Source organism: Meleagris gallopavo, chromosome 5 (assembly GCF_905368555.1).
Source record: "Meleagris gallopavo chromosome 5, MGAL_WU_HG_1.1, whole genome shotgun sequence".
Taxonomy (NCBI): domain Eukaryota; kingdom Metazoa; phylum Chordata; class Aves; order Galliformes; family Phasianidae; genus Meleagris; species Meleagris gallopavo.
The window spans coordinates 43,568,041-43,595,802 of NC_139408.1; the positions used below are offsets into that span (position 1 = coordinate 43,568,041).

General features: G+C 38.8%; 1 protein-coding gene across 3 annotated transcripts; it reads right to left on the reverse strand.

Annotated features, from left to right (window-relative positions):
• Positions 1-1,823: 1,823 nt before the first annotated feature.
• Positions 1,824-26,726, reverse strand: NRDE2 (NRDE-2, necessary for RNA interference, domain containing). 3 transcript variants are annotated; one of them, XM_031553641.2, is made up of 14 exons: positions 26,516-26,701; positions 20,215-20,323; positions 18,835-19,026; positions 17,734-17,883; positions 16,696-17,158; positions 16,112-16,514; positions 13,127-13,260; positions 11,035-11,158; positions 9,523-9,698; positions 8,452-8,838; positions 6,592-7,520; positions 4,629-4,767; positions 3,203-3,274; positions 1,824-2,565 (listed from the first exon to the last, which is right to left on the reverse strand). In XM_031553641.2, the coding sequence occupies exons 1-14, from the start codon at positions 26,592-26,594 to the stop codon at positions 2,440-2,442; spliced, it is 3,483 nt and encodes a 1,160-aa protein (XP_031409501.1). In that variant the 5' UTR covers positions 26,595-26,701; the 3' UTR covers positions 1,824-2,439. The 3 variants fall into 3 exon arrangements, 2 of the variants coding, with proteins under 2 accessions (XP_031409501.1, XP_010710116.1); XM_010711814.4 differs by having other exon boundaries at positions 18,835-19,023; positions 26,516-26,699; XR_014883730.1 differs by lacking the exon at positions 1,824-2,565 and having other exon boundaries at positions 3,252-3,274; positions 4,629-4,762; positions 26,516-26,726.
• Between the last annotated feature and the right edge of the window lie 1,036 nt (positions 26,727-27,762).

Below are 27,762 nucleotides of genomic sequence, written 5' to 3' on the forward strand. Positions count from 1 at the left end.
TTTTTACTGTGACAGCTGGCCTCACCATGGCTTGTGGAGCTCAGGAGCTTTATAACTGTGGTAAACAAGGCTGTACTTTTTATTTTGGGGGGGCAGGAGGGGAATGTGGTTGTTAATGCTGGAAGCAACAACCATGGAGAGGATGGTGCAGCTGAGAAGGAAAGCTGCACTGCGTTATGCTAAATCTAGAACTGCCTCCTTGTACGCTGAATGCCATGAGAGTAGCTGAAGAAGCAGCATATGTTTGAAAAACTTAATTCTTACCTTTTGCAGCAGAATTTTTGCCTCTTTCTCCAATATTTTGAAACTTAAGGAGGGAAGAAAAAAAAAAAAAAGTAATAAAGCCAGCATGTTTCCCATACAGAAAAAAATATAGCAGGGTCTGAATTGAAGGCAGGACTTAATTTCAGGGGCTCCAGTGAGTGAGCAGCATGAGTAGTGTACCAGGAAGAACTGCTAAGGAGGAAGAGGACCCCTGAGAGGGAGAATGCATGGAAGAAAAAGGTGACTGAAAAAAGAAACACAATGGGAGCACAGCTGTGCTGCCCTTCTCACCCCTACCTTCATCTCCTTCCCAGAGCTTCAGAGGAAGTGGCATTCTGCTCTAATGGGAGAGCAGAAACACACTAAACATCCACAGTTTTTGGTTTGGTGCACAAAGTAATTCCTACATCCAATTCGGGAGCATCTTGGTATATGAAAGAAGTGTGGAATTTAAAAATAACAGACTTCAGGGGCACTGTTAGCTTCAGCTGGTGATTGCGCACCTGGTGAAGGGCTGTGGCTGCTCAAGGAGCACAGGCAAATTGTTCATACCTGTGCTCCCCATGTGACCAGGACGGGTGCACCCAGGGTGAAACCACCCTGCGCTCATATAGGGGCCCCCTACTGAAAGGGGAACGTCTCTTGTACTTCGGCTGCTGCTTGTGGAGGATTGCTGTATGGCCAGAGAGCTCCTCTCCAGCTAGGTGAGTTCCTTTCTTCTTTCTGTATGTGACTGTTGGCCTACCTGGGAGTACTTTGCCTGGTATTGCTAAGAACTTCTCAGAAGCGATTTTGCTTCTTTATGAGCAGAACACATACTTTTTAATGAAGACTCATAGCAAAACCAGCATCACCTAGGAGTACCAGGTTATAAGGCTCTTAGGAAGTGCTATGATGCTATTTAAAATTCTGCGTGTTCCCTGTAACGTTTAGAATACTTTTACAAAGATGAGCACGTGAATTGTAGCCTCAACTAACACATCTCACACTGTGCTACTACGGGCAAAGGCGAGGTTGAGGCTGCAGGACTTTGTTTTCCATGTAATTGGACCTGAGCAGCTGAGCACCTCCTGTCTGTTGCTGTGCTCTCACTGCCAGTTGTTGCTTTTGTCCTAAAACCCTCTGAAGCAGTTTGGGGCTCTCAGTAGCTGCAGCTACTCTGTTTCAGACAATGTCTAACTTCTGAGTACTTGAATGTCAAGAGAAGGGATGCTTAATGCAGTTGTTTACATACTTTCATATATTGTCTTACAGAATAAATATAGCATAATTATACTGTTAAATCATTACTATATTTCATACTATTTATCCATGAACTTGCCTCAAGTTTCTTGGAATAGAAGCTAGTCATTGAGGATGTGCTTCCACTACTCTGCTTTCTTTGGAGTGGATTGAATACAGAACAAACCTTTCTCTTATGATGATTGCTCACATTTGCATTGAGAGAGAGTAATCAATTATACAGTCTTGATTAAAAATGGGCTGCACTGAGATGTTCTAGAGAGATAATTTCATTTTAAAATTCACAGTAAGATTAAGAAAAAATAACTCAAGTTCCATTTGAATTATAAAAATTAAGGTATGTATTTCATAAATATTCATATTAAAAGTCATTTGTCAAAACATTCCAATACAAGTCCATAACAGGTGTCTGTTGAAGATAAGATTTGGCTTTTACCAGCTGTCCACAACAGATGTAACTCGCAGTGACTTGGTACTTACAGACACGTGCATACCAAACTGAAGGAGATTACTGAGGTCTGCCAGCAGGAAGAGAGTGGGGAACCCATGGGGCAGATGTTTATTTCCTGTGGGGCTCACCAAGCTATAGTTAGCGCATATGGAATCTCTACTGAACTCGATGGCATATAACTTCAAACAATAGAATAAGAAATGTGGGCAGTGTACAACAGGACTACGTTTGTAAGAGGGTATCCTGTGGAAGTCAGCGCTACTTCAGTGAATGGGTGCATTTTTGTGGGCTAAATGCAGTTCTTGATCCTGGAATGCTTTCAGCTAGAACTCCATTTTGGTAGCAATTTGTACAAAAACTTGGGGGGAGGGGGTGGGGAGAAGTATACAATACTCAAGTCACAAAACAGAGTTCTTGTTTGAAAAGAGTTCTAAGTGTTAGTTTTAGAACCGGCTTTGTATTTTCTTCATCCTTATCTTCTTTTAAACCTCTAATAGTAGATCCAGCTCTTCCATAGGTACCCGCACTCTTAATTCTTTTTCAGTCATGAGATCGAGCGTCTCCTGCAGCTGCTCAGGGAAGTATTCCACTGCGTCCATGTAGAGTACCTAGAAAGGCAATGTGGGAATGAGAACTTATCTGCCATCTTTCTGTCAGAGCAACACAGATGGGGAAGCAGGCAGACATGCAAACAGCCCTGTAGCAAGGATACAAGAACAATCACACACTTCTTAAAACTACCACAAACAACAATACTTCGACACTCACAGCAATGTAGGAGTTTAACCGAGCGTGTTCAACTCTTATTGAGTAACTGTGTTAACGTACTGACCAAGAGGTGCTGGATCATTTGCAGCAGATACAGACACCGCTTGGGGAGTTACAGGTGCTCCTGAGCAACTTCTCTCACTGTTAGTTAAATGCATTTTAACTTGCCTATATGCTTCTGCTACTGCTGTGCTTATGTTAAATGTGGTTTGCAAGACTCAGCTGCTTCTGGGTCACACAGAGAGGACTGTATTACCTCCTCATCCCATGCAGCACCTTTCTGTGCTGATCTTTGTCTCCAATTCAGATGTGCATCTTTTTTGCAGGAAGTCTTACAGCATTTCTCCAGAAATGTCTACTTTCATTTGCATGTTGTTATGTAGTTATCATTATGATAACTACTAAATTATTACTTAAAAAGAAAATACAACTTCAAAAACTAGAGTGGTAATAGGCTTTTTTTATTTCTATGCTTACCTTTGCCCAAGGACAGCTTTGAATGGCTTTATAAAACAATCCTTTACTCTTTTCTTTTTTTCCAACTGAAACCTATGTGAGGAAAAAAGGGTTCACGTTTCAATACAGTAATGGCTGAAATAACAGAACAAATGTTTTAGAGAAGGAAATTACTACTGTAAAGCTTGGTGTTCCTCTATTGAGGAACTTCCACTACACGATCATCTTTGGTACCACAGAGGTGATAATGTATTCCTTTTGTGTACTGAAGAGATTACATGCATGTGTACTTCTCAGTATAACTTGTTAAGGTTGGATCCCCTTACATATGAAAATGAAAGTTAAATTAGCATGTCTGCAAGGAGTTACAACTTCTCCCTCGATCCACTCAACTATTTGATAAGGAGAACACAGCTATGAATTTTTTCAAAAAGAGGCAGACAGACCAGAATGCTGAGCCAGTCTGCTTATCTTCAGTCATTTCAGTTATGGGTAAAAGCATTTACAATCTCTTGAAGAAATTTTTTGAGTTGGGCTGCTTTCAAAAACACCTTACAAGTATGGGATTTTATGACAGCTCCAAAAAAACCCAATAATTCTAAGATACCAAAGATACACCAATTGTGTTGAGATGTTTGGAGAATAAGAGCTTGCATTTTCTCTTGCTCTGTCTACTGCTGAAAACCAGATTCCATGTCAGTTCCTAAGATCCAGAAATTCTTTCTTGTATCATTGATACATTGGTTGTAGCAACTAGTTCTGCTGTCCTGTTCTCCCTTTACTGAATAGCAATGCGTTTTGCTACTGGAAGCTCTTAGAGCTGTGCTGAAATCTGGCTGCCCTGCTGGCTCGGTGCTGCAAGGCCAGTTCTGGTGTGCTTTGGCCAATTCTTGGCTCCCAGCACAACAGAGATGTGGATGTGCTGAAGGGAGGCCAATGAAGGACCACAAAGATTGGAACATCTCTTCCATGAGGGAGGCTTGGGGAGTTGGGAATGTTGAGCTTGGAAAGCAGGCTCAGGAGGATCTTAACACATACAAATAAATGGAAGGTGCAAAGAGGACTAAGGCAGGCTCTTCTCAGTAGTGCCCAGTGCCAGGACAAGAGGCATTGAGTACAAACTGGAACACAGGAGGTTCCATCTGAACATCAGGCAGCACTTCTGTATGTGTGCCTGAGCGCTGGCAAAGGTTACCTGGAAAGACAAGAAACTGCTAGCACCTATATGAAACCACATTATCAGAAGCTATCACTCCTTGTAATTCATATGAATTAAATTTTCCTTAATACTGCACACAAGAAGCAGCGTTGTAATTCAACAATGTAACACCTTGAAAACAGCATAAGCAGCATTTCACATTCCTTTTTTCATGTGGTATTGTATATACTGTGCTGATGAGAAATTCCAGATATGATAAATACAGTAAAACTGATACACTCTTCTTACCAGAAAGTTCAAATACATTCTCCACAGCAAGGGACAGTGGGTACCATTTTCACTCTGAATCGCGTGTTCAAATAGAGATATAATCCTATTTGTTAACCCAGTTTCAGGAATAGTAGTATATATTTCACCAACATCTGCCCTGGAACACAGAGGGGGGGAGGAGGGGAAGGAAAACAGTCACTTAAACACAAGCTAAAGACCACGTGCAGATGAAAGAGGGTAGAAATCAAGGTACTGTCTGTACATAGACAGGGGTTTGTACTTCATGCTATAAAATCTGAATGTTATAAAACATATTTGTAGCACTTGCTAATCCAATCTGTGATTTTTCAAAGTAGAAAAATCCATTAAAAGCAGATAAACAAATTTTTCTGTATTCACAGAACAGCTCCTTCAAAGGGAAGGAAAATTTCTCTGAGAACAGTGATCTGCTATCATCTGATCTTAAACCACTTATCTTAGTCTTCATTCAAGATGATGCATCCTTTGAAACTTGGCACAGCAACCCAAATTTGAGCCCATGTCAGCAAACTGCCTTTTGATGTCAGTTCAGATTCAACCCTGGCACCTTTGTCTTGGATCAGGCCCTGGGTTACAGCTCTGAATCTCAACTGTGATTAAATAGAAAACCATTTTATTTTTCACAGTTTCAAATCCTACATCTTCCAGGCATAAAAAAAGAGTGGTGTTTTGTTTGTTTTTTTTTTTACCTACAGCTGATACAGACTACCTTATTTTTGATGTTTGCATTGGAGGAAGGATCCTGCAGCACTTGGGGCAGTCTCACCCTGTGTGTTTTCCTTGACTCAGAGGTCATCTCTCTACTCTTGCAACATTCAACTTGTCTTTATAGAAATGTAATCTATGGGAACAGCTACACCAACAGAGAACGATCCAGAAAACAACTAAATGTCACAGAGAAAATAATCATTCTGGGATTTTAACATGGGTTTCCAATAACAGTAATGAAAACCCATCACAGTGTCAGTCTGTAATTAACAGCAAATCAAATTATAATCCTACTTGCCATCTGATGGCTGTAGAATTCTAATTACAGTTTAGGATCACGCTCACCGACAGCTCAGGAATGTCACTATCATGAGTGCATGCCTGTTGCCAGACTACGGCAAAGCATGAAGTGGGCATGCTTGTTTTAATGTATACTGATAATTCTGTAATTTCATCAAGTGCTAATATTGGAAGCTTACAGCTATGTACATTCAAGATAACATTCTCCTAGAAATCTCTGCTTCTATGGGAAACACAAAGAACCAAGCTGCCAACACTGGGGGTATATAGGTACTACTAGAAAGGTACCTCCCAGCAATGGGTAGACAAGTTAAGGAGACCAAGCTTTAAGAATAAACACATGCTTCTATTCCTCACAACTCCAACCCTTTCTTCCTTTCCCAAGAAAAAATATCTGAGTCCAGACCACGCTGCAAATTCAGGAAATTTCCACCCTCTTCTACCTAGTAACAACCCTGTATGAGAACTGTACTCTCAAACACTCACTATGGAAACAGATCTGCCACAACTGTGCTGTGACAAAGAAGTGAAGTAGGGCGGTGAGCACAGTAAGAAGCTGTGATGCAGCTCTGTATTACAGTACTTCTTGCTGGGTGCACTGAAGTGCAGCCATTTCTAAGCTCATGTCTACTTTGACCATCTAAACAGACAGAGCTATTTAAAAATTACTTATAGATGTGCACCGTCCCGATGTCAGTGCTAAGTAACACAAGCAATACACCATCTGATCCAGCAGAAAGGGCCTGAGACCAAAATCTAGGCCTGTAACTCTGTTCAGGATTCTGTCTCGCTGTCCAGCCTTGGACAAAGAATCCTGCCTAGTCACAGCTTCTTCATCTGCAAAATGAGAATGATAGTAGCATTTCCTCTCCTCTGTAAAGCAATCAGATACGTTAAAAGAAAAGCATAATCGTAATGAGCTGCAAGATATTACCTCTGGACATTCTCAATCAGTTTTTTTCTCATCTGCTCTGCTTGGATGGCAAACAGCCATGGCTCTAAAGAGTTAGTAGACCTTGTGACACCATCGAAAAACCTTCGTGCCTTGCTAGCACTGTGAGACTTCCTCTGGCTTTGAATATATGCTCTCCATAGAGCCTGGTTGCTAGGAAACCATTTGAGGGCCCCTGTTAGTGCTTCTCGCAAAGGACTCAAAGGATAAGCACTAATTTTCATGTGGAATCTGAGTAAATTTGCACGCAGCAGTGTGACAGCCTCAAGAGCAGTGGGAAAATGCTGAATGCTGGAAGTCTCTGCAGTATTTTCACATTTCTGTGGATGAGAAGCTTCAAGCTTTTCCAAAGCCTGCACACATACTGATTCTGCAGCGTCAATTCCAACAGTCAAATACTGGAACACTGTGTAACAGCCAACTATGTTAACCAGTTGATTGGAATTACTGGCCCGATCCTGATCAGAAACCGGTGCCTTATTTAAATAATCTTGCAGTGCATGCTCGTATGTCTTACGAGCTTTCAAGACACTAACAGATAACACTTGTCCATTGTAGGGTACGTATGGTCCACTTTCAGTCAATTTGGTCAATATATGAACAGCACGTGACGTAACAGCTCCTTCTAAACTTTGCAGTAGCTCCACTTCCAGCTGGGCATAAAGCAGACTGAGGCTGCACAGCTGGGGACTCTTCAGTCCTCCCGTCCCTGCTGTGCAGAGGGCTGTGTCAAACACCTTCCTAGCATCGTCAGTGTTTCCAAGCAGCCATTCCAGGTAGGCGTAGAGTTTCCAGAGAGTAAGGTTATTTCTGTTGTCAGGTGCTTTAAGGAGATTCTTGGCCAATTTTTTACTTTTCCTCCCTTGAGCCTTCAGCTTCTTCTTCTTTTTTGTTTGGATACACTGAACTACCTGCAGGGAGAATAAGCAGAACATGTTCTGAGAGAGGTGAGAGAAGGGAAACAAAAAATGTACTGTGAGATTTGGCTGTTGTTTTTATTTCATTGCTGTCTTTGATTTCACATCATTCTGCATTTCACCACTGGCCAAATCTGTTGCTATTGAGTAAAGCTGTCAAGAGTTGTGTGTCAACAGCTCCCTTCTACGCACCCAAATTATGCAGACTTATCATTCTTGTGCCTGCCACTGCATACGTTAAATAATATCAAATGCCACTCCTTTCAAAGGCCAAACAATCAAAAAAGGAGCTGCTGATCTGCAGTGGTTCAGAACAAAATATGAGATGCAAGTAGATGCAACTTATGACCAACACAATTAAACTTTCAAGTAGCAGAAATGTGTTTGAGGGAAAAGCCTGCAGGTTTCGTTGGAAACCTTCTGGTTAGGTAGTCTTTGGGTGAGAGACAGGGAACTTCTCCATATGGTAAACACAATGTTAAGGTTTCTTGAATGCTAGGAGGACAAACTTGACTTCACTTCTGTGGGAATCTATTTGAACAATTTTACGTAACTAAATCCACGCTCAAGTGATAAGGTGTTACTTCCTCCAATCACACTGCAATTGTAACTTGTATAGGAAGTCACCACCTTATCACCTTATCCTGATTAGGTCATCATACCGTGGTATTGGGGAGTATGCGCTCTGAAGAACACTGATGGAAGTACTTGGCTCACACACTTTGCCTTGTATAAAACGACTTGCATCCATTCTTGCCTAGCATATGAAGTATCTCATATACATATATATATACACATATATATATATCTCTTTGAATACCCAGTCCTATAAGACTTAATTTTCCTCAGTATTTATTTTACTCAGACGTAAACACACAAGAAAGTTACACAGCATAAAAGCAATTATATGCAGATTCCTCCTTACCTTTGATATTTCATACTGTAACCAACAAATGGACAGGTTTGATTTTTCCTTTCCTGAAAACAGCGGAGATAGAACATGAAAAACATTCTGTATGAACTCCTCTCCATCTTTACAGTGGCCTATGTGATGTCTCCTCCTTAGCATTGTGTCCATATGACCAATACTGTTGAATCCAGAAAGTGGTGTATCAGTAGAAGTCAGTGGCTTTTCATCAGAAAGCACGTTGTCAAAGATATTATTTTCATCCATGGCAATATAGAGGTTGGGAGGAAAGAGTTTACTTATACATGGAACTCCCAGGAATTGCAAAAATGAGTACAGTAATTGATGCTGAATGTCTGGATTAGAAAGCTGGATTAAAGATGGCCCAAGATCATCAAATAATACCTAAAAATAAAATTAAAAACAAACTCAGTAAATTTATGCAATCAAAATTCAACAAACCTGCAACTTAAGTAACTAAAGAAGCTTTTTGAAGCCAATAAAGATTTATAATTACTATTAAATAGTAAGGAATTTGATTCAAATTAAAAACGGGTCAGTTAAACAAGCAATGCATTTTTCCAGTCAGATGGTAAGTATGCTATCAACAGACTTCTTTGTCCTGGAATATCAAAGATCTCTACAGAAACCTTATGCAATACAAGTCTAGAGAAGATATTGATGAGGCCATTTAACACATTTTTGTTTGAAAATCCATGTCTGACTTGACCCATCTCCCAAGAAGAAAAAGTTTCCAACTATCTGACTTGAAGCTAGCTGCAGGCAACAAAGCCTTTGTTTATTTAGTGCAGACATCTTTTTAAACAGAAGATCCGTGACATTTCTTATCTGTGACAGATGAGGGAAACCACAGAGCAGCAAAGACAGACTGTTTGCCTACAGCCCTTTCCTAAGTTTACCATAGCATCCCCAAGGATTTCAGCAGAGTCAGCACCAAATCTCAGGTGAATTTTGAATTACAAACAATTGAAAAAAAAAGAATTACTCCTTTAAAAACGCCCATTGGCAATGAACCCAAATGCAAGGGTAATTTTTTAATCACCCCTTGTTTTACTTTGCTATAGTGACCTGTCTTTCTGGATCTTCACAGTCTTCTTCTGCTTGATTTTTGGTTTTGTCTGGCCTCCAAGGTAACCAATGTCTTGATTCACGAGAATATTCAATATCCATCCAAATGTGCCACTTGGGGAGAGTTTTATCCTTTATTTCTTCATCCTCATCCATTTCTTCTTCATCATCATCATCTAAAAACAAATCAGGGCCCCCCCCACAACACACTATTATTAAAGAAAAATCTACTTGACATACAATGTAACTACTTTAAAACTGTAAACAAATACAGTGCTAATAAACCAGACATATGACAGCGCTGAACATTTTCACATCAGAGCTCTGGGTTTTGACACCAACTCTGTACTGTTTCTAAACTTTCTGAACGAGTGAATCAATGTCAGCATTCAAACTTTCTCATAGAGAATAAAATTAAATGCCAGCAGGTTGTGGGATACTTGACAATAGCAGTTTACAACCAGTAGCCAAGAGTCAGTAGCTACCTTCTCATGCAGTGTAGGTTCTTCACTTCATACCTGAGCGTGCTATCTCAAACGTGTTTTATGAATATTCATGTGCACAAAACATATTGAGAAAAAGGCTGTAAGTAAAAAATATTATTATGATGTCAAACATTAAAAACAATACTTGGCAATGTTGCTTTAAAATATCTAGTATTTTCAAAACTGTAAGCAACGTGTAATAGAAACCAATGTGGTCAAACAGATACAAAAAGAAGTGTTTAACCACAACCCACTTTTGCTGATCTTAGATCTTAGACACTTAGATGTTATTAGAGTATTTTTTCTGTGACAGCATATGTTAATTTTGTGCTGCAAGTGATGAATACTTCTAAGTTAAAGAAAAGATGTATCTGTTTAAGAAATAGTCCTGAGATAAAGGGAAGCACGGTAGATGACAGGACAGAGTGGGACTAAGCAGCAAGGAGGTGTTTTTTGCATCCCTCCTTGAGACAGCAACCTTCACTTCTGCATGTTCCCTGTCTCAGAAGCACTCCAGTCAGATGAAGAAGCAATTCCTTTATTCCCTGTGTCACACAGAGAAAGGCAAAGTTTTCCTTCTATTGCTATTCCTTTTATTGCTACTATGCTATTTGCTGTAAGAAACCAAACTCATATGCTCCTACAATTAAACTAGGAAATGCATAGGCAACTATCATCTAAATAATATAATCCTACCTGCTCTATGTGATAACAGAATGTTAAGGAAAGTAGCTTTCTTTTACTTTAGATGGGCACAGGTCTGAACCAAACAGTCATGCCTTTCAGAATAGAGTGCAGGATGTCCCTTCCCATCTCCCTCATTTCTCTTTCCTAGGAAGGACAGCAGCATTCCATAAACAACAGGGGACATAAAACATTCAGACACATTTCTGAAGTGTGATACAGTTCATCTTGAGCTTGCTAATGCTTCTGTGCAAAAACATGAGAAGAAATAGCTTGCATCATTCTACATGAACTTTTTAGAAGAACACACGACACACAACTACACATATTGATATAGGCATACCAGGATTGTCAACAGCAACCCAGCCACCCTTTTCTTGTTGGTGCATCCATGCTCTCCAGCCTCTTGCTCCTTTTTCTCCAATTCGTGGTTCTCCACTATCCCAAAAAGGCTCAAAGAATTCCACCTGTTGTTTTCGGGCAGGGGGAAGAAGAACAAAACATATTTAGAAAAATAAGTTTTGCTATAGTACAGACACTGACTGAATCAACTTTGGTTGTATCTAAAGATTTTGTTAGATGCTGCTTAACAATCTGCAGCAACTCAAATACTTTGGTTACACGTGTGGCACAGCACAGCTGTCATCAGCTGTGCTTATTAACATAATGATCATTTTGAAAAGGTATTAAGCTTTACAGAAAGCAGAAGACTTTTTTTTTTTTGTCAAATGTCCTATGCAGATTCTTCAAGGATAAGGATCTCAGGATGGGGCTCTCTGAACCCAAATTTTCCCTCCTCACATCTTTTTTGGGTCCATGAAGAAATTGGTTCAAGGAGTGATGATTCAGATACTGCTGTGGTCAAATCAAAACACTACAGTCAGACATAAATATGAGTGGACTGAGATCAAGAAGAAAAGATCAGTTAAGCCTCTCATCTCTCAGGTTTCAAGATGATCAACAACCTTAGAGCTTTTTTCAGCGAGTCAAAAGTGCATGGTTCTGGGCCTAACTCTGTATGCAATCTTCTCCTCTTTTGATTCAACTCCTACCCCGATTTCTGTATAGTTAGCTCTAACGACCATCTCTTCTATTACATGCCTCTGCTGTGTACCAAATCTTGGAATGGACATTGACATGGGACTCAAATACAAATGTTAACAACAGAATTTACTCTAAGAAAAAGTAAGCATCAACATATCAGAAAATGCAGGATTTACAGCAACTGCAAAATCTAATTTCTGCTCCTTATGGATTTATTCTTTGCACCAAGTGAGAAAGTGAATTGCGGAAACAGTACGGAAACAACAAATTCAAGACTGAGTCATAATGTTTCTAAAAGAAGGCAGAATTAAAGATGTTCCACCAACTGTAAATCTCGCATTTTCTTATTTTCAGTAATTGCACTTCCCAGGCCTAGGTACTGTCCTGTTAATTCTGGTTCTTTTCTTATGACTTTTTGAACACTACAAATAATCATACCATTTTTTGGAAGCTGGAAGTGTTTTTGTGTGTGTGTAACTATACCAAATCTACCATCCTACACAAAAATTGAAGTCTAAACTTTTGGCGCTTTAAGAGGACATTGGTATTATCAGAACTCCAAGATCACTTCACTGGTAGTCAATGGTGTTAATTTAGAGAAGAAAAAAATGGAAGCTAAGTAGCAGGTGCTAGAGAAGGTGGAGTGATAAAAGGATTTTTAATATTACCCAATTTTTGTCACTTACAGCAGGCTCACTGCCTAGCTGGTGCCTCTCTCCACCACCCGTTAAAAAGGAAGTAGCTCCCAGCAATTCAGTGGGATGATGCTATGCTGGCAATGGCCACCTCTCTGAATATTAGCTGACTGTTACTGGAGCCTGTGCCTAACAATCTCCTGAGCAAATCTAGAGAGAAGTGATTTAATACTTACATAGGATGTGCTGAATGGAATATCATGGGAAAACTAAAAGATGCTTTAAAGCATGAAGATGCTCCTAATGTAAATGTCAAAGAGTTGCTGAGAACATATAAAGGAGAACCTGAGAAAGGCTACAAGAACTGTCTAATGCAGAAGGCTCTAACTTATAGGTCCTATCAGCTTTCTCCATCAACAACAGTAACAAGACAACAGCTACTCCGGGAAAAAGTGGAAAAGCACTAACTACCCAGACTTTGGTCAGCCAGCTGTATTTTCTCCATCTTTGTCAGTAAGAGGACAAGAAATGACTGGTTATTTCACTTCCATCATATACAGTGGAAGCATCAATTTGGCACATAGTTTCAGAGGACCCACAAGCATTTTGCCAATGCAGGCACCGCCTTGAAGAACCACAAACAAAGTTGTGATTCAAAATATTTTCCCCAAGTCCTTAAATTACATCAATATTTTTCGGCCACAGCATTCTCTGTAATGCACAAGGGCATAAACACGTTTAAATAGAAATTGCTACCTGTCCCTTTGTTGGCAGATCTTTTACGCTGTCAGGTTTAAAGAAGGTGAAGTCAATCAGAGCCTGAAACAAAGACACCGCCTTCTCAGAATGGCCAGCTTGTCTCAGAAAGTGGCACTGCTGAATAAAGATAGCTGCGAAGTAAAGGAGATGAAGTGTTAATATTTCAAAGACATTTGTTGTGAAGTATTTTATTACAGCCCACAAATATACAAAACCATAATTGAAGTGCTGTGTGGTGGAATTGTTCTGGAACAATACCAAAATCCAAAAGATGGGAATAACTGGCATCAAAGCATGTCAAAACTGTTGTAGCCTGATCGATCTGAAAACCTCTCAATTTCATATTTAGAGACACACATAACAATGTAGGTTTATATAACTGATTCTGATCCTTTTATCTATCTGTTTATAATAAGAAGTGACAAGCATCTTACCCCTTTTGTCTTACATTCAGATTTACATCAGATTAATGCATACAAAACTCAGAATTCAGGTAAAACATACAGAGTAGGTGTTTAAATAAATAGTCCTGCAGAGCCATCGATTGTTTCTGATAATGAAGAAAGACTTAAAGAGATTCCTGAAGGTATTTAAACAACAAGAAGTGTGTGGAATGCACCTAACAAATCCTCCAAAGCATTGGAACCAGTGTAGACAATTTTCCCATCAATTCTGGTATTTAACTGCCACTGGGAAAAAAATGTTGTTTCCTAGCTAATAAAGTTTGATTAAAATTTTCTGATGGAAGAGATTACCTCATCAGGTCTTGCTGCTAAACGGAAGCCAAAAATAAATGATAAGCTAAGATATTTGAAGCAAAACAAAGATGAGCATTTTTTGGTGATAAATGCTGAAGACATCATGAATGGGTATTTGATTCACTCCACAATGCTAAGACACTTTTGCAGAGGAACCTAAAAGATACGGATCTTTCTGCCCAAACCTCTGCATGCAATTTTAGAAGTGGGACTCCCTTCCCACAGCAAAACCTAAGAATGCTTATTTTCACTTGCTTTACATGACAGATCCCAGTGAATTTAAAATGTAACCAGTTCTATTAAATAGTTTGAAAACTAGACTATAATTTTAAAACAAAACTAACCTACTTTTTTAATGTTTTTAAAAAGTAATTATTTCCAAGCATAGTCCTATGCACTGCACGGAACTGCACACTAGATGGCGCAGTCCAACACTATTTAAAATCAGCTCTCAGATTTTATCATAATCAAAGGTCAAAGGTTGAAGACAGAAGTCTACCATACATCTACAGTGCTATTCCTCTCATAAATAATTTGTGAAATTGATAGTGCATTTATGTTAACAATAAATGAATAAAATGGTCATTTTCCTAGTAAGTACACTGCCAGCTCAAAATTAGCTCAAGAATTGCACAGGCGTCGTACTAAAACAAGCAAACAAACAACCCAAGAGCCAAAGCACCTGTCAGACCAAAAAAACTCCACACTGGAAGTTTCTCCACTCCTACTATTTGAATTTCAAAGTGCAGTGGGGGAGAGGGAAGTAAGAAATCCAAAAAAACAAAGGAAACCAGAAAAAAAAAAAAAAAGGGGGGGAAAAAAGAAGTCCTCAGCAGTGCTTGTAAACAAATGGCTACAGTGTTAATACACAAGTAGAAATTAAGAGTGAACAGAAACACAAGCAGAGTTGATTTTCTTTTCAAACTATCTATAAAGGTAGACATGTCAAGAAACAAGTTTTCTGAAACCATCAATCAATATAAAAATATTCAATTAGTTAAAGAGATGGTAGAAAAAAAAGTTTCTCATAGCAGTTACCAAGTCACACATGTTCTGCACAGGGAAAAAATGAAAGAAAAACCATTCTGTTTGCAAAATACAGAAGGCTGACCTGAAAAACAGTCATTGCAATTGGTGTACAAAGTGATTGAAATATTAGAAATCAGAAGCAGTCTGACCAATCAGAAAATACCAGGCAGTGCAACAGCCACCTGCCAGCACAGGACTTTTCCTTTACAGCACATTTTCCAGTGCCTGATCCAAGATGAATCAGAAGAAGACCACAACAGATCCGAAATTGAAAATAGTTTATAACCCAGCAGCTCAATCTTAAAATCCCAGATTGGATGCTGTATAACAGATTTCTCAAACAGCAGCTACAGGATTTGGACAAAAATAGAGACTTCTTCAACTACGCCACAGATGAAGAAGCATGGACTACATCGCAATAGACAAATAAACCCACATTCATGGTGACACTATTATTTCCCCCCCCTCCCCCGTGTATTCATAGATTAATGATCACAATGATCCTTTGAGATAGAGAAGCATAATTGAAATGGGATATGTTACATTCCTTTGGCTCCAAAGAAATTTAAAGGCTGTGCCAGAACTGAGCAAAACCTGCTTCTTCCCTGGATCCAGTCCAGCATCCTAACCATCCGACTAACTATCCTTCTAGGGATAATTATATAATAAACTTTAACTTGTAGACAAACACATATAATAAACATAAAAGGCACGATCACATGCTATTACAGCTCAGGATTCTGAATCTACTAATTGGGACTCTTGAGAAAAAACTTATTACCCTTCTGTTTTCTGTATTAAAGTAATTAATCAATAACCTTTTGTGCAAAAGGAATTGTTTCTTTCACAAGGCAACCTTTTTTTTTTTTTTTTTTTCTTTTTTACACTTTTTAAAGATAAAAGCACATCTCTTGGCTGTCGACTGCATTTCTTCAGCCTTGACATTTGCACTGTAAACTACTCAGCACATTGGACTTTTCTGGATGTTACACTGCAAACTCTTCAGGGAAAGGAAGCATCTGCTGCATCCATATTTGGGTGGAATATCTGCTTTAATTCTCAGCTAAAAACTCAAGATTTTAAAAAGGAAAAAAAATTCCCATAGTAGATAGGAAAATCTATTCTTCTAGGGAACGTAGTCAACTCCTGTGAAGACTTTCCAACGGTAACACAAAACAGAAAGAAAGAACCTTACCAAGCATAGCTTCCTCTGTGCCAGGCAGTGGAGGATGTGATACCATGCTGCCATCCTGTACAGCTGCCAAGGTAGTCAAACATTTTCCATAGAGGCTATTGATTTTTGAAACAGAAAAGGTACTGAATTGACTTTGGCAGAACAGGAGATATTTCTTCCACAGCTCTGGATTATTGGGATGTATGAAAATTAGCTTCTGCCATTCTTTGATCACAGCTGGTGATTCCCAGAATTCCGTGCAAACATTCAGCCTGGCGAGTTTCAGATCAACGTTACTTGGATTGCTTTCAATTGCCCTCTCTAAAATAGCTAGTTTCTTCTCCAAGATTAACTTCAGTGATTTTCTTCTTACTTCCTGCTCTCCCATACTGGCATAAGGGCTAGGTCCTCTCATTAATTCATCCTTTAAACAAAACAAAGATCACGACAAAATTAGGAAGAATCATCACAAGAACAAAGACACTTGTGAAAATGAATTAACAGCTCGTTCTGTGTAGAAGATTCATAGTCCTAAACAAAGGGAAGTGAAATATAATGTTTGTGTACTTATTACTCGGAAATAAGCAATCTGTCAATACACATACCTGAAATGAAACAAAATTCATCCAAGCCTGAATGTCTCTTGGATTTTCTCTGACTTTCTTATTATGTTCTTCCACTTTTGTCATTAGAATGGGGTTAACATTTATCCCAGAATCTTGAAACGCCTGCTGCGGATTTACAGGCTCCTGTTCTTCACCTTTGTACCCTTTTCCTTGTAGCCACTCTGTAGTTGATGGATCATAAATCCCAAGAGGATTTACTTCTGTTGTGTCAGAAGGATCACTGGTTTCCACGTGGAAAACTGGTATAAACGCAGCTGGGCCAGATGGAGAACTTCTATTGCAAACAGGAATCCCATCTGTGTTCAGGCTCTTCACGTTGTTCTTTGAGAAGTAGCGCTCAGGTCGCCTCTGCAATTGCTTCTTTTCTGACGTTGTGCCGTCCCAAGATATACACTGTTTCTTTGCATCTATGCCAAGACAGGACTCTCCTCTCCTTTTGTATCTTAGAAGGAAAAAATACAATTAAACATCTTCTAAAGGACACATTAGAAAAAAATAACTCATTTTTGAAAGGAAACATGAAAGAAGTACATAAATTCAAATTGATCCAAGTGACATGTGCATAGAGCTTCAAAAGTATAAGAACTTGGCAAATTTCTTCTTATTTAATGCTCCAATGTAATTATTTTTGCAGTGACATCAGAATTTATACTATCACTCTAAGCTTCCTCTCAGTTCAACAGTATCCGTCATGCTTGCAGAAGAAAAATTATTTTTTTCCTCCTATCACTTTAAGCCATCCATGTAGACAATATTGGACAAAGACGAACAATCCTGTCTACAACAAAACAAATGTTCAATCAAAATATGAAAACGTACTTTATTCCCATTATTTCACGGCATCTTTTAAGATATTTCCACCCAAAGCAAAGTTAAACTTCGAAACAAGCTATTCAGATATTTTCTCATCTTCATACACATTTGAATTGTCAAACATTTCACAATCAGTCTCAATTTAACAAGTCTTGCAGAGATTCCGTCACAGTTTGAATACCAATACAAACAGATTTATTGTACCTTGCGATGTCCCCTCGATACAGGGATTTGTAGGCCCAGTTTGCAGGATCTGATTTTTTGTCTATTCTGAAAGTTTCTGCTGTGAAAGCCTGGACATCATCCAGCCAGACAAAGCGGTTGCTGGTAAGATTTGATGTTTTATCATCTAGACTGATGAAAACAAGAGATATATTCTAATTATTCATGTGCATATTCAGCATTTACAAAAACAAGAAGCATTGCGTTTCTGTAGTTCCCAATAACTTAATTTACCCAAAGCCATGGCACATGATTCCTTACTGCAAAGTCAGTCAAACACTGGAAAAAAAAAAAAACAAGCAGAAATACACTAACGGGGCCATCAAAAGAGAACACAAACATGTCTAGCATTTTCAAGAACTGGACTGAAAAGTAATAAACAGATTTAATGAATTAATTTCTTGATAAATTATGTTTTTAAAACAATAATTTGTTACTTTTCTAAGTGAATTATCTCAGTAAGATGCTACAATAAAGAAAAAGAGGATAACTTGTAAGAGGATTATAGAATCAAAGAATGGTGGTAGGGCATAGAGGCTGAAAAATAGCACTTTGTGGTTGAGAATTTGCTCTATCAAACAGTGTTCTTGTGCTCTTTATATCTGTTGTCGTTTCCACTAGTGAATAGGAGGCAACCTACGTACATGAGAGAACTCAAGTGAAAATTGCACTTGGCTGAGATCTAGAGGAAACTATGAACTTCCAGTCTGAATTCAACACAACTACATAACTTAGTGGATGAGTTTTAAGCCCTCAGAAGCTTTCAAAACCTTCAAGATGCTTACAGATAGTCAAAATAGGTCTCCAAACATCTTCAAAAGTGTTTCATTATGACCATGTTTTGTTTTAAAGAACAGCACTTCACAGAATATTTTAGTCACAGTATTTCAGAAATAACCTAACAAGTGCTTCCAGCTCCTTTTCATTGCTTCAAAGATAGGTTTGATCACCTAAAGCATAGGGAAAAAAACTAAACAAAACAAAAACCAGAGGCAAAAATCTCATTCATTAGGCAGAAAAAAAAAAAGAAGAAGTGAAAAATACAATGAATTTAGATCCTGTACAGTATTAGTAAGTACATACTTTGTGGCAGCTTTGTCCTTGATGCGCTTCGTGTCCAGCTCTGATTCGCTGCTACTGGAGTCCCCCTTGGCTTTCTTTTTTGTCTTATAGTGGTGATGCTTTTTCTTTTTCTTTTTCCTTTTCTTACTTGACTTTTTCAGACTCTCATCTGTATCACTTTCCCCTGATAAATCTGATCTTGAAGTCTTCCTACTTGGAAACAAGTATATACTTAGATATTTGATCTGAGTAGTAAAACTGTAAAGAGGTATCACTGTAAGAAAGCTCATAATCATGTTCTCCTTCACCTTTATTCTGTCTGTATTTTGGGAGAAGAGAGTTATCAGCAAGCCATACAATGAAATACAATAAATCTGCAGTAAATAATATACAGCAATATCATAATAGTGATAGGCAACAAGATTTTTTTTGACATATTATTTTGCAAAGGTGAATTAAGCACGGTGAGTTTATTATATCATTATATTTGAAGGGTAATCTGTAAATTCCTTAGTTTTGTGACATTAAAATTCTGAAAATGTATTAAAAAATAGAATACATGACTGATAAACAGAACTGTGGTGGCATTTATCTCAAACAACACATGCAAATGTAAGCAGAAGCATATGGAAAGAGGTATTCAACTGTGATTCTTATAATAAAGATATTCTGTCTCATTTCCACCAACAGTCAACATGAATGTGAGAGCTTGTATCAAATTAAACACGACTAAGTTTTCATACTTGGCAACTACAGCTGCATTCCGTAAATTATTAGGTTTTAGTTATAGTCTAGATATGTCAAGTGTAGCAACTGTTCTGGCAAAGGTACTGAAATCAACCAGCCCTTCAGCAAATATGGTGCTGAGAGCACATTTTTGTAAAAGGATAAAATCAGCCACTTTAGCGATGAGCATGCTCTATGCAGCTGCACAATTTGATACATGTAATATCTCATTAATTCACATCTTTAACTAGTTCTTAAAAAGTAAAATAATTCCTATACTTGACTGTGGAATGGTTGATTGAACTGGTTTTCACAGAATAATCACAGTGATGATCCTTAATCTTTTGCATTATTTCAAGGGTCACAGGACATTCAGAAGCTAATGAAGAATCATCACTCAGCCCCCTTTCTCTGCCAAAATAACAAAGAATTAAATGTAGCTGTGAGAAAACGAAAATGGGAATGTAATTACGTAAGTATAATTTCTCATTATTTTAAGTTAAAGGACATGGAAGTGTTATTCATACTTCTATATGACTCAGCTCAGGACTTTTAAAATAGTGAACAGTGAAATGAAAAGCGGTGCTAAAAGCTCCTGATTTTGGTCTCACATAACAAAGGATAAGCAGGACATAAGGAAGAGGCTATTTAAAGAGATACTGAAGTATATCCTACCTTATTAGTGGTGATTTTTCAGGGGTGAGATTTGCAGCTTCTGCAGTGCGCTGATGCAGTAACAGGGCATCTTCCGTAGAGAAGCTTGGGTTACTAAGCCAGTCCAGCTCTGCAGGTAAAAAGGAGATCAGTGCAAACTAATTTGCTACGTTTTTTTTTAAAGTTGGGGGGTTAATCTAGTCAACAGACAGCTAAATTTACAGCAAATGTCACTAAGTCATGAGGAATAGTTGAATGTTGGAAAGCAGCCCATCAGATTTCCATTTAGCAGAACGCTAGGATTCAACAAGGTAAAATGTTTAGGAGCTGGAATCTTCCTGAGACATCAATCTAAGCTTTTAAAAAGACACTATGTAACAATACTTAAAAGTTCATACTGAAAGCAGATAACACATTTCATATATTGCTAATATACTTGGAAAAAAATAATCTCTCCCATACTCATTTAACATAGAAAAATTCTAACTTTGAGAGTAAATTTGATAAAAAAATAGAGAAGGATATAATTACATGAGAGGAGTTGTTAATGTAATGCAACATATGCAAACTTAGAAAGTTACAAAATACACTTTATTCACTGCATGGAAAATATATTTAACACTATTTTACTGATAGGGACAACCATTACTGATAAGAACACTCAAATGTTTTATACAAGATCAAAGCATTTCTCTGGATTCTCAGTTCTTTATCCACTGTAATATCATTACCCCTTGAAATTGCGTGAGAAGAGGCTAACCATGTTCATGTGGATGCTTTAGTTGGCATTTAGCATTTAGACCAAACACTCAGTCACTGGATAAGGTGCTAACAAGATGTAAAGATGTGGTTTTGCCATTACTTCACTGATATTAAAACTCCTATTTTCATAAAGGAAACCTGGAAATTGCTAAGTGTGTGAAATTTGCTAACATTAAATGAGGAATGCTATTTGGCAGAAGCACGGCGTATAACAGCAGCCTTGCCAGTGCCACTCCATGCAAGTGGACAAAAGGAATGCATTTCACCTCCATGCTCTTTACAACCATTTTTGCCTCCATGTTCTTCCTGTCACATTCTTGTCTTTGTGTTGTTGACTACACTGACCTCTAATCCTTAAATAACACTAACTCACTGTCTGCCAAGCCATACATCTCTCCTCCTTCAGAGTTTTTCTTTCAGAAATATCTCTTCATACCAAGACGCTTTCTCCTGTCTCGTGTCTCTGACTTCTTGTCCACAAAAGGCTTTAAAATGGAGCAGGCTACAGAGCAGCTTGCTAACCTAATATGAACTCTCAAGTCCCCATAACAGAGCACAGCTCCATCCTCATTCCCCAGCAGATGGGCAGCCCAGGGAGAGCTCCTCCCAGGTCATGCTGAACCTCCACCATGGGGCAATCAACTTACCAAAGCCTAACAGGTAAAACTGAATGATGAAAACTCAGTCTAATCTGATTGTGTCCCTCCGCCTGGCAACTGGAACCACCACACCTAAGGCAAATATTGCCATCTTTGGTGCCATTCAGCACATGAAGCTTTTTTTTTTTTAATTTCCCTCCAAGGAAATTCCTTAACCATTCCGTATGTGAAACACACAGGACTAAAATTCTAACCTGAAAACTCCATCCCTAACTGAGATAATTCAATAACTGTCTCACAGCAGGGCGCTGCTTTGCACAAGAGATATCTTGAGTAGATTAATTAAATACGATGTTGATTTTAAAAAATTGCTATCTTTCACACTTTCAATTATTTCTCCTCACGTTGGTATTGAAGAAGCAGGGTAAAGGAATGCAGGAACAAAATGCAGCCCTACAATATTTTTCCACTCGTCACACTCTGGTGTTCCTTACACACAGACAAATTTAGAGAAGATAAATCAGCCCAGAGAACTCCAGATTTAAGTAAATACAACTAATCTGTGCATAAGAACTTTATTTACTTACAGAAATAGAGGATAAGTCCAATTCCTTTAAAAAGAATCCATCACTCTTTAGATTTGCATAGTATCACCCAGATCCACCCAACAAAGCAGGAAATTTACTGGTTGGCAGTCAGTGGTGTTAAGGCTTATGACTAAAGAACTAGAACTCATTAGCCAGAGCTCCTCAAAATCATTACATCTATTTCAAAGACATGCAGAACATAATCCAATTTGTCACTGGCCAGATCTTTCATAATGGACTCCAAGCAAGAAAATCTTCTCCGTAGAATTTGATAAACTGCTGTTTCCCTTTCCAATATGTAATAATTCATTTACTAGTGTTATTTATTTTGGCAGGAAATTATTGTAATGTAGTTCTGTACTGATTTGAATGAAGTATTATGGTTCAAAACCACTTGAAATATATTAATACCAATACTCACAACACTTAATAAAACACTGGCTTAAGCTTGTCAGAGAAAAAAGGTAAGCCAAAGCAAAATGAAGTTAAACTTCTTTTATAAGCATACAGAACTGCTGGGATGAGATCCAAAATTCAAGACTTACAGTACCCAGACCACTAGGAAAAAAGTCTACGATGTTAAAACATGTTAGGTCAAGATCTTAAACATGTTATACATCACAAAAGAGGTTTTTCATCAATTTCAAAAGCATAGTATCTGGCCCTCCAATAATTAATGCAGGTAATGCATTTTTCAATATTACTTGACCATGTGAACATATTAGGTGCAGAATGGCCAAACAAGGAGAAAAAATGTCTGTGTACAACAGCTTTGTTAACTTTTATAACCTTGAGAGTCAAGGCTTTATGGTTCCAAATAATTTTCAAATGGAGATACAGATCCTAAGCAGCATTAAGAGTGTCAGTCTGAAACTGACACTAAAACTAAAACAAAACAAACAAAAAAACCACACAACTCACTGATATATATTTCTCTTTAATTGCATTATTTGTTAAATCTCTGTTCATTTTATCAGTTTAATCAAGAAAGTAGCAAAGCTTCAGCTGCTTTGAAAGAAACAATAAAACCTGGGACTGATCAACCATATAAATTCCCCTGAGGCACAACCCACTCTTGAAGTCTACAAGTCAGTCCCGACAGCACCTATAGCTGATCTGGCAGAAGAGTGAAACACCATCTTTACATTTCTCTGTTTAGGAGGCTGACAGGAATCACATTCTTAAGTGAAGAGTGAGTTGGCGAAACTCCCACTTTTCCTTCTCCCTCAAAAGTCAGCAAATTAATCTTGCAGCTTACAAAAGAATGAAGCCTGGATTTCTGAGCTGTATCCTGTATCTTTTATACTGCCCACTGCTGCCACAGCTTCAGGAATTATCTGGGTTCTCCAGACCCTTCTACTTCCCCACATCCCTTCACCACTGCCAGGGCAGCATGCAACCTGTGCTGTACCAGATGTTTATTAGTTGGCCAATGTGTGTATGATCAATGCCAAGCAGTTTAATTCACGTTACAGCCTCTCTTGCAGGAGTGGCACTCACACAGATTTCTCTTTTCTAAGCAAGCATAGATTTTTGTCAATCTCTGGATTTGCCACTTTTACTTCCCACTCAAAATGAATTTACTGAAAGGCTTAAAAATATTGAAGGGGAAAAGAGAGATACTGAGGGAGCAGGCCAGCAAACATGGGATTCATTTCCCTAGGAAATTTGCATTAAATATAGCAAAATAACATCTACTAACATCTGTAAGTGTTGTTAACAAACTTCTAAGATGTTGGCTTAGCTTTACTTGTTACTCCCTGACCGACGTGGAGTCACTCACTAAACACGCCACAATACACTTAGAGAGGTGAGCATAACCAGATTTGTTGATAGCTCAAATGGGTGCTTCAGTGCCTTAAGAAAACCCTTAAAAAATGGGGTTATAAGCATTAATCCCTGACTGCCTGTAGCTTCATTCTACCTGAAAGATGAGATCTAGCTGCATTTTAAAAATATTGAAGAATTACACTGCAGGTTCAAACCCCTGTAGCACAATCAATATATCTCTGTGGGCACATCAGTGAAATGGTTACAATTCTCCAACTACAGTGTTTTCTGAACAATTTAATCAAACTGACCTAATACTCTGGAAAGAACTGAACCATTTTTTCCATTACGCAACAAGCAAGCCCAAGCTTCCTTGTAAATCTCTTCAGTGCATCAGTTATCTGGATACAAACATTTCAAACATCAAAATGGATTCCAAACTTTAAATCCTACTATCTCAATGTTTTTTCCTTGTCAGTTGTCAAAAAAGCTTAGTATTCTCACAAAACAGACATATGTTCTGAGAGAACGTACCAAATGAAAGATGTAAAACATCTATTTTGTGATGCATGTACTTGTTATTCCTCTAGAAGCATTCTAATGGGGTTTTTCATACTTTCCCCAAAATAATAAAAAATAATAACAATTACAGTGCATGTCTAGAGGGACAATTTTTAAGAGTTACAGAGTTGTGCAAAGAACTTTTGTTGCCTTTCAGAACCCTGAAAATCTAATTTAGCAAAATGAAATTTAGCAAAAATCAGTGCAGCATCTTAACTATAAAATACTTTGGATTGTAAATGATGCTGTGCATAATGCTTACATTATTGTTGGTGGGGTTAATTATTACCACTGCTCTGTTCACTACAGCTACTGATAAATTTGTAATCAAGCCTTAATCTTCACAATAAAACTGTAAGAAAATGTATACAATATTACTTTGAACTCCAGAAGATGCTGAAATTCAGCCATCTAGCAGGACAGGATGAATGTACAGCCAAACTTCTGTTCCAGAGAGCACTTAGATTTATATAAACGGGTTATGAAAGCTTGTAACAATGTCAGACAGAGGTGAGAAGAACCAATCAGGGCAAGAATGTTTACATTACTAGCTCAGCTTTTATGATAAAACTACTAAGCAGTCCTGAATGTATCACATTAAAAAACACATACTCTGTGAACTCTGTATCATGATGGACTTTGGCTTCATATCAGCTCTGAGGAAACAGAGCCCATCTATCAAAGATACTGAAGTTGCCCATCAAGTTCTCAAGTTCTCACAAGCTGAATGTGTGAAATTTGATATATGCCACCATAAATGTGGTTCTGAGTTAATACCTAATTTTTATGACTTATACTGAAACACGATACTTGAAAACTAAGTACGAAAGTGGCTAAAACATAAAATGAACAAATGATGGTTCTTAAAGTTACGCCAATAGTTATATAAAAAACATCCAGTAAACCAAAATATAACTCATAAACAATGAAAAAAAAAAGAAAGAAAGAAAGAAAAAAAAAAAAGAAATCTAGACCTGAAACTAAGTCCTAAGCCTCAACATCTTTTTCTATGTAACTTGATCTTCTGGACAGGCAGTCTGTGGTGACACATTCTGAATGGCAAACCTAAAGGGATCTATTATCAGAGTTTTAAAATTTAAGCAGAGGCCTCTCTATTAGAGAAATCTCACTGCACCTCTGCTTGGCACAGCAGCTCCTCTCTTCCTAGAAGCTATAATTTGGGATCTTATTCAGTCCACTGTTCCCTGCATCAAGTGTAATTACCAGAAAGGCTTCCCAGCATGGCTAACGCATCTCTGTACCAGCAGAGATTGCAGTACGAACAGCTGCAATACCATCAGGGAAATGTGGAACTGGTAGGGACCTGGCAAGAAACTAACCCAGCCTGTGTTCCTAAAAGCCTTACAAACTCACTGTGATGACCGGACCAAGCGTACAAGAAATTTACCCCAGACAAACAATTATTTTTGAGCTTCCCCTTCACCATAAAGAGTTCTTTACTCATTTAATAGAAGCATAATTCGCTAAACAGCAACCATGGCAGTCAGAAATACAAATTGAATCACCATTTCTGTAACAACCTTCCGAAAATGATCCTTTGCAGCTCTAAATGCGACTAAGGAAATTGAGATAACACAGTAAGTATTGTTTGTTACGTGTCCAGGCTAGTGAGGAAAAAACACTCATTTGCTGCATAAAACAAAGCACACCTTCTCTACCAGATACAAAGCAGATGTGCGTGTACTTCCAAACAAAGATGGGCATTTCTACAGCCATGCTTCCAGGAAGAGCTGGGATCAAACCGAGCACAGCCAAAGCACAGTGGGGAATGCAGCAGGCGAGGGCGGGACCAAGGGCGAGCGAGGCCCCTCCCTATAAAGCAGCCTTCACGGAACGCTCTCGGTGTCGGTTGCGCTCCCCGCGGATCCTGCAAGCGAAGCGCCGTTGCCGCGCACAGGATCCAGCAGCAGCGCAGCACAGCGGACCGGCACGGCGCAGGAAGCTCCCTAGGAAAGCGGAAGGGCTCAGCGGGGCCGAGCCGCGGAGCCCTGCTGGGAGGAAGAGAATTCCCCGTGACTTTACCTTTCCTGGAGCCCTCGCTGCTGCCGGCTGGGGCCTCCCCGGGCTCTGGGGCACCGGCGAAAGCCGGGAACAAGGCCATGTCCCAGCTCGTCGCCAGCAGTACCTGCCCGAAGTGCCCCGCGGAGCGGCGGAGCAAGATGGCGCTGCGGCGCCGGGTATGCTGGGAGGTGTAGTCCGCCTGCCCCAGCTCCCAAAATGGCGGCGGGAACGCGGGAATTGCTGAAGGAAGGCAGGCAGGCAGACTCGGTGCTGCGGGTGTCCTGCGTTTTCCGAACTTCTGACGGGGCTGCCGTCCAGCCCGTAGGGAAGATTAAGGGATGAGGCTTCTACAGTCAGAGGCAATCTGTCCTTCCCCCACCGCCCCATTTTCCCTCATGCAGAACGCTGGGGGGAACACTGACTGCAGGTCTACATGGCTGGAGAGTCCATCCCAAATGGCGGTAGCAGTGGTTTAGGAAAAAAATAACTATTCCCGCTTTCAGAATTGATACGTTTTCTAACCGGAGGAGATGCTTATCATATCAAATAGCTTCAATGAGCAAGCCCTCCATAAAGGAGATGGGAAAACAACAAACACTTTTATTCTTATGACCTCTTGGGCAGAATGTTTAATTACGAATTGCGTGCAGTGTGAGGAAAAATGTAAGCATCCCTATTTACTTCTCCACACAATTTTACACACCATTAAGATACTTGTATCTATTTTTTTTATCTTCTGGATGAACAGCTGTGCTTTTTTTTTTCTTCTTCTCTCTCTTTGCTTACCAAATCCACTCTTCTTGTAACAAAAATGTATTTCAGATTCTTCTACCCTCAAATCAAAACAAATGTCACGTGTATTTTGACAGATAACATTCAACTTATTGCAGAATTTTAAGGTAACTTTGTGGCTTCCATAGATGATGCTTCTAGTTATTGTAGTGTTTCGTGTTTTTTTTTTTTTGTTGTGGTTGTTGTTTTTGTTTTGTTTTGTTTTTGGTGTCCTCGTGTTACAGGATCAGATATTTTCATTTGAGGGAGAGGTAACACCCGTGATGAACTGTTGCAGATAATGAAACAATGTTTAAATAATAAGTATTTAAAAAATAAATAAGCTACACTGTCTATATGAAGAAACTTTTCACATTCTATTACCCGTTATTTTGGAAGCAGTTAGCAGCTCTTCTAGATTTTCCCTGTGTTTCATGATTTCTTAGGGAAAATACCTGCCAAACTGTCATTAGTCTGGCTCCCTCACCGCCCTCCAA

Coding starts and splice junctions, on each gene's coding strand:
- NRDE2 (XM_031553641.2), bottom strand. CDS start 26,594: ATGGCCTTGTTCCCGGCTTTCGCCGGTGCCCCAGAGCCCGGGGAGGCC. Junction 17,884..18,834: donor AAGGACAAAGCTGCCACAAA/GTATGTACTTAC, acceptor TGTTTTCATCAG/TCTAGATGATAAAACATCAA. Junction 11,159..13,126: donor ATCTGCCAACAAAGGGACAG/GTAGCAATTTCT, acceptor CGAAAACAACAG/GTGGAATTCTTTGAGCCTTT.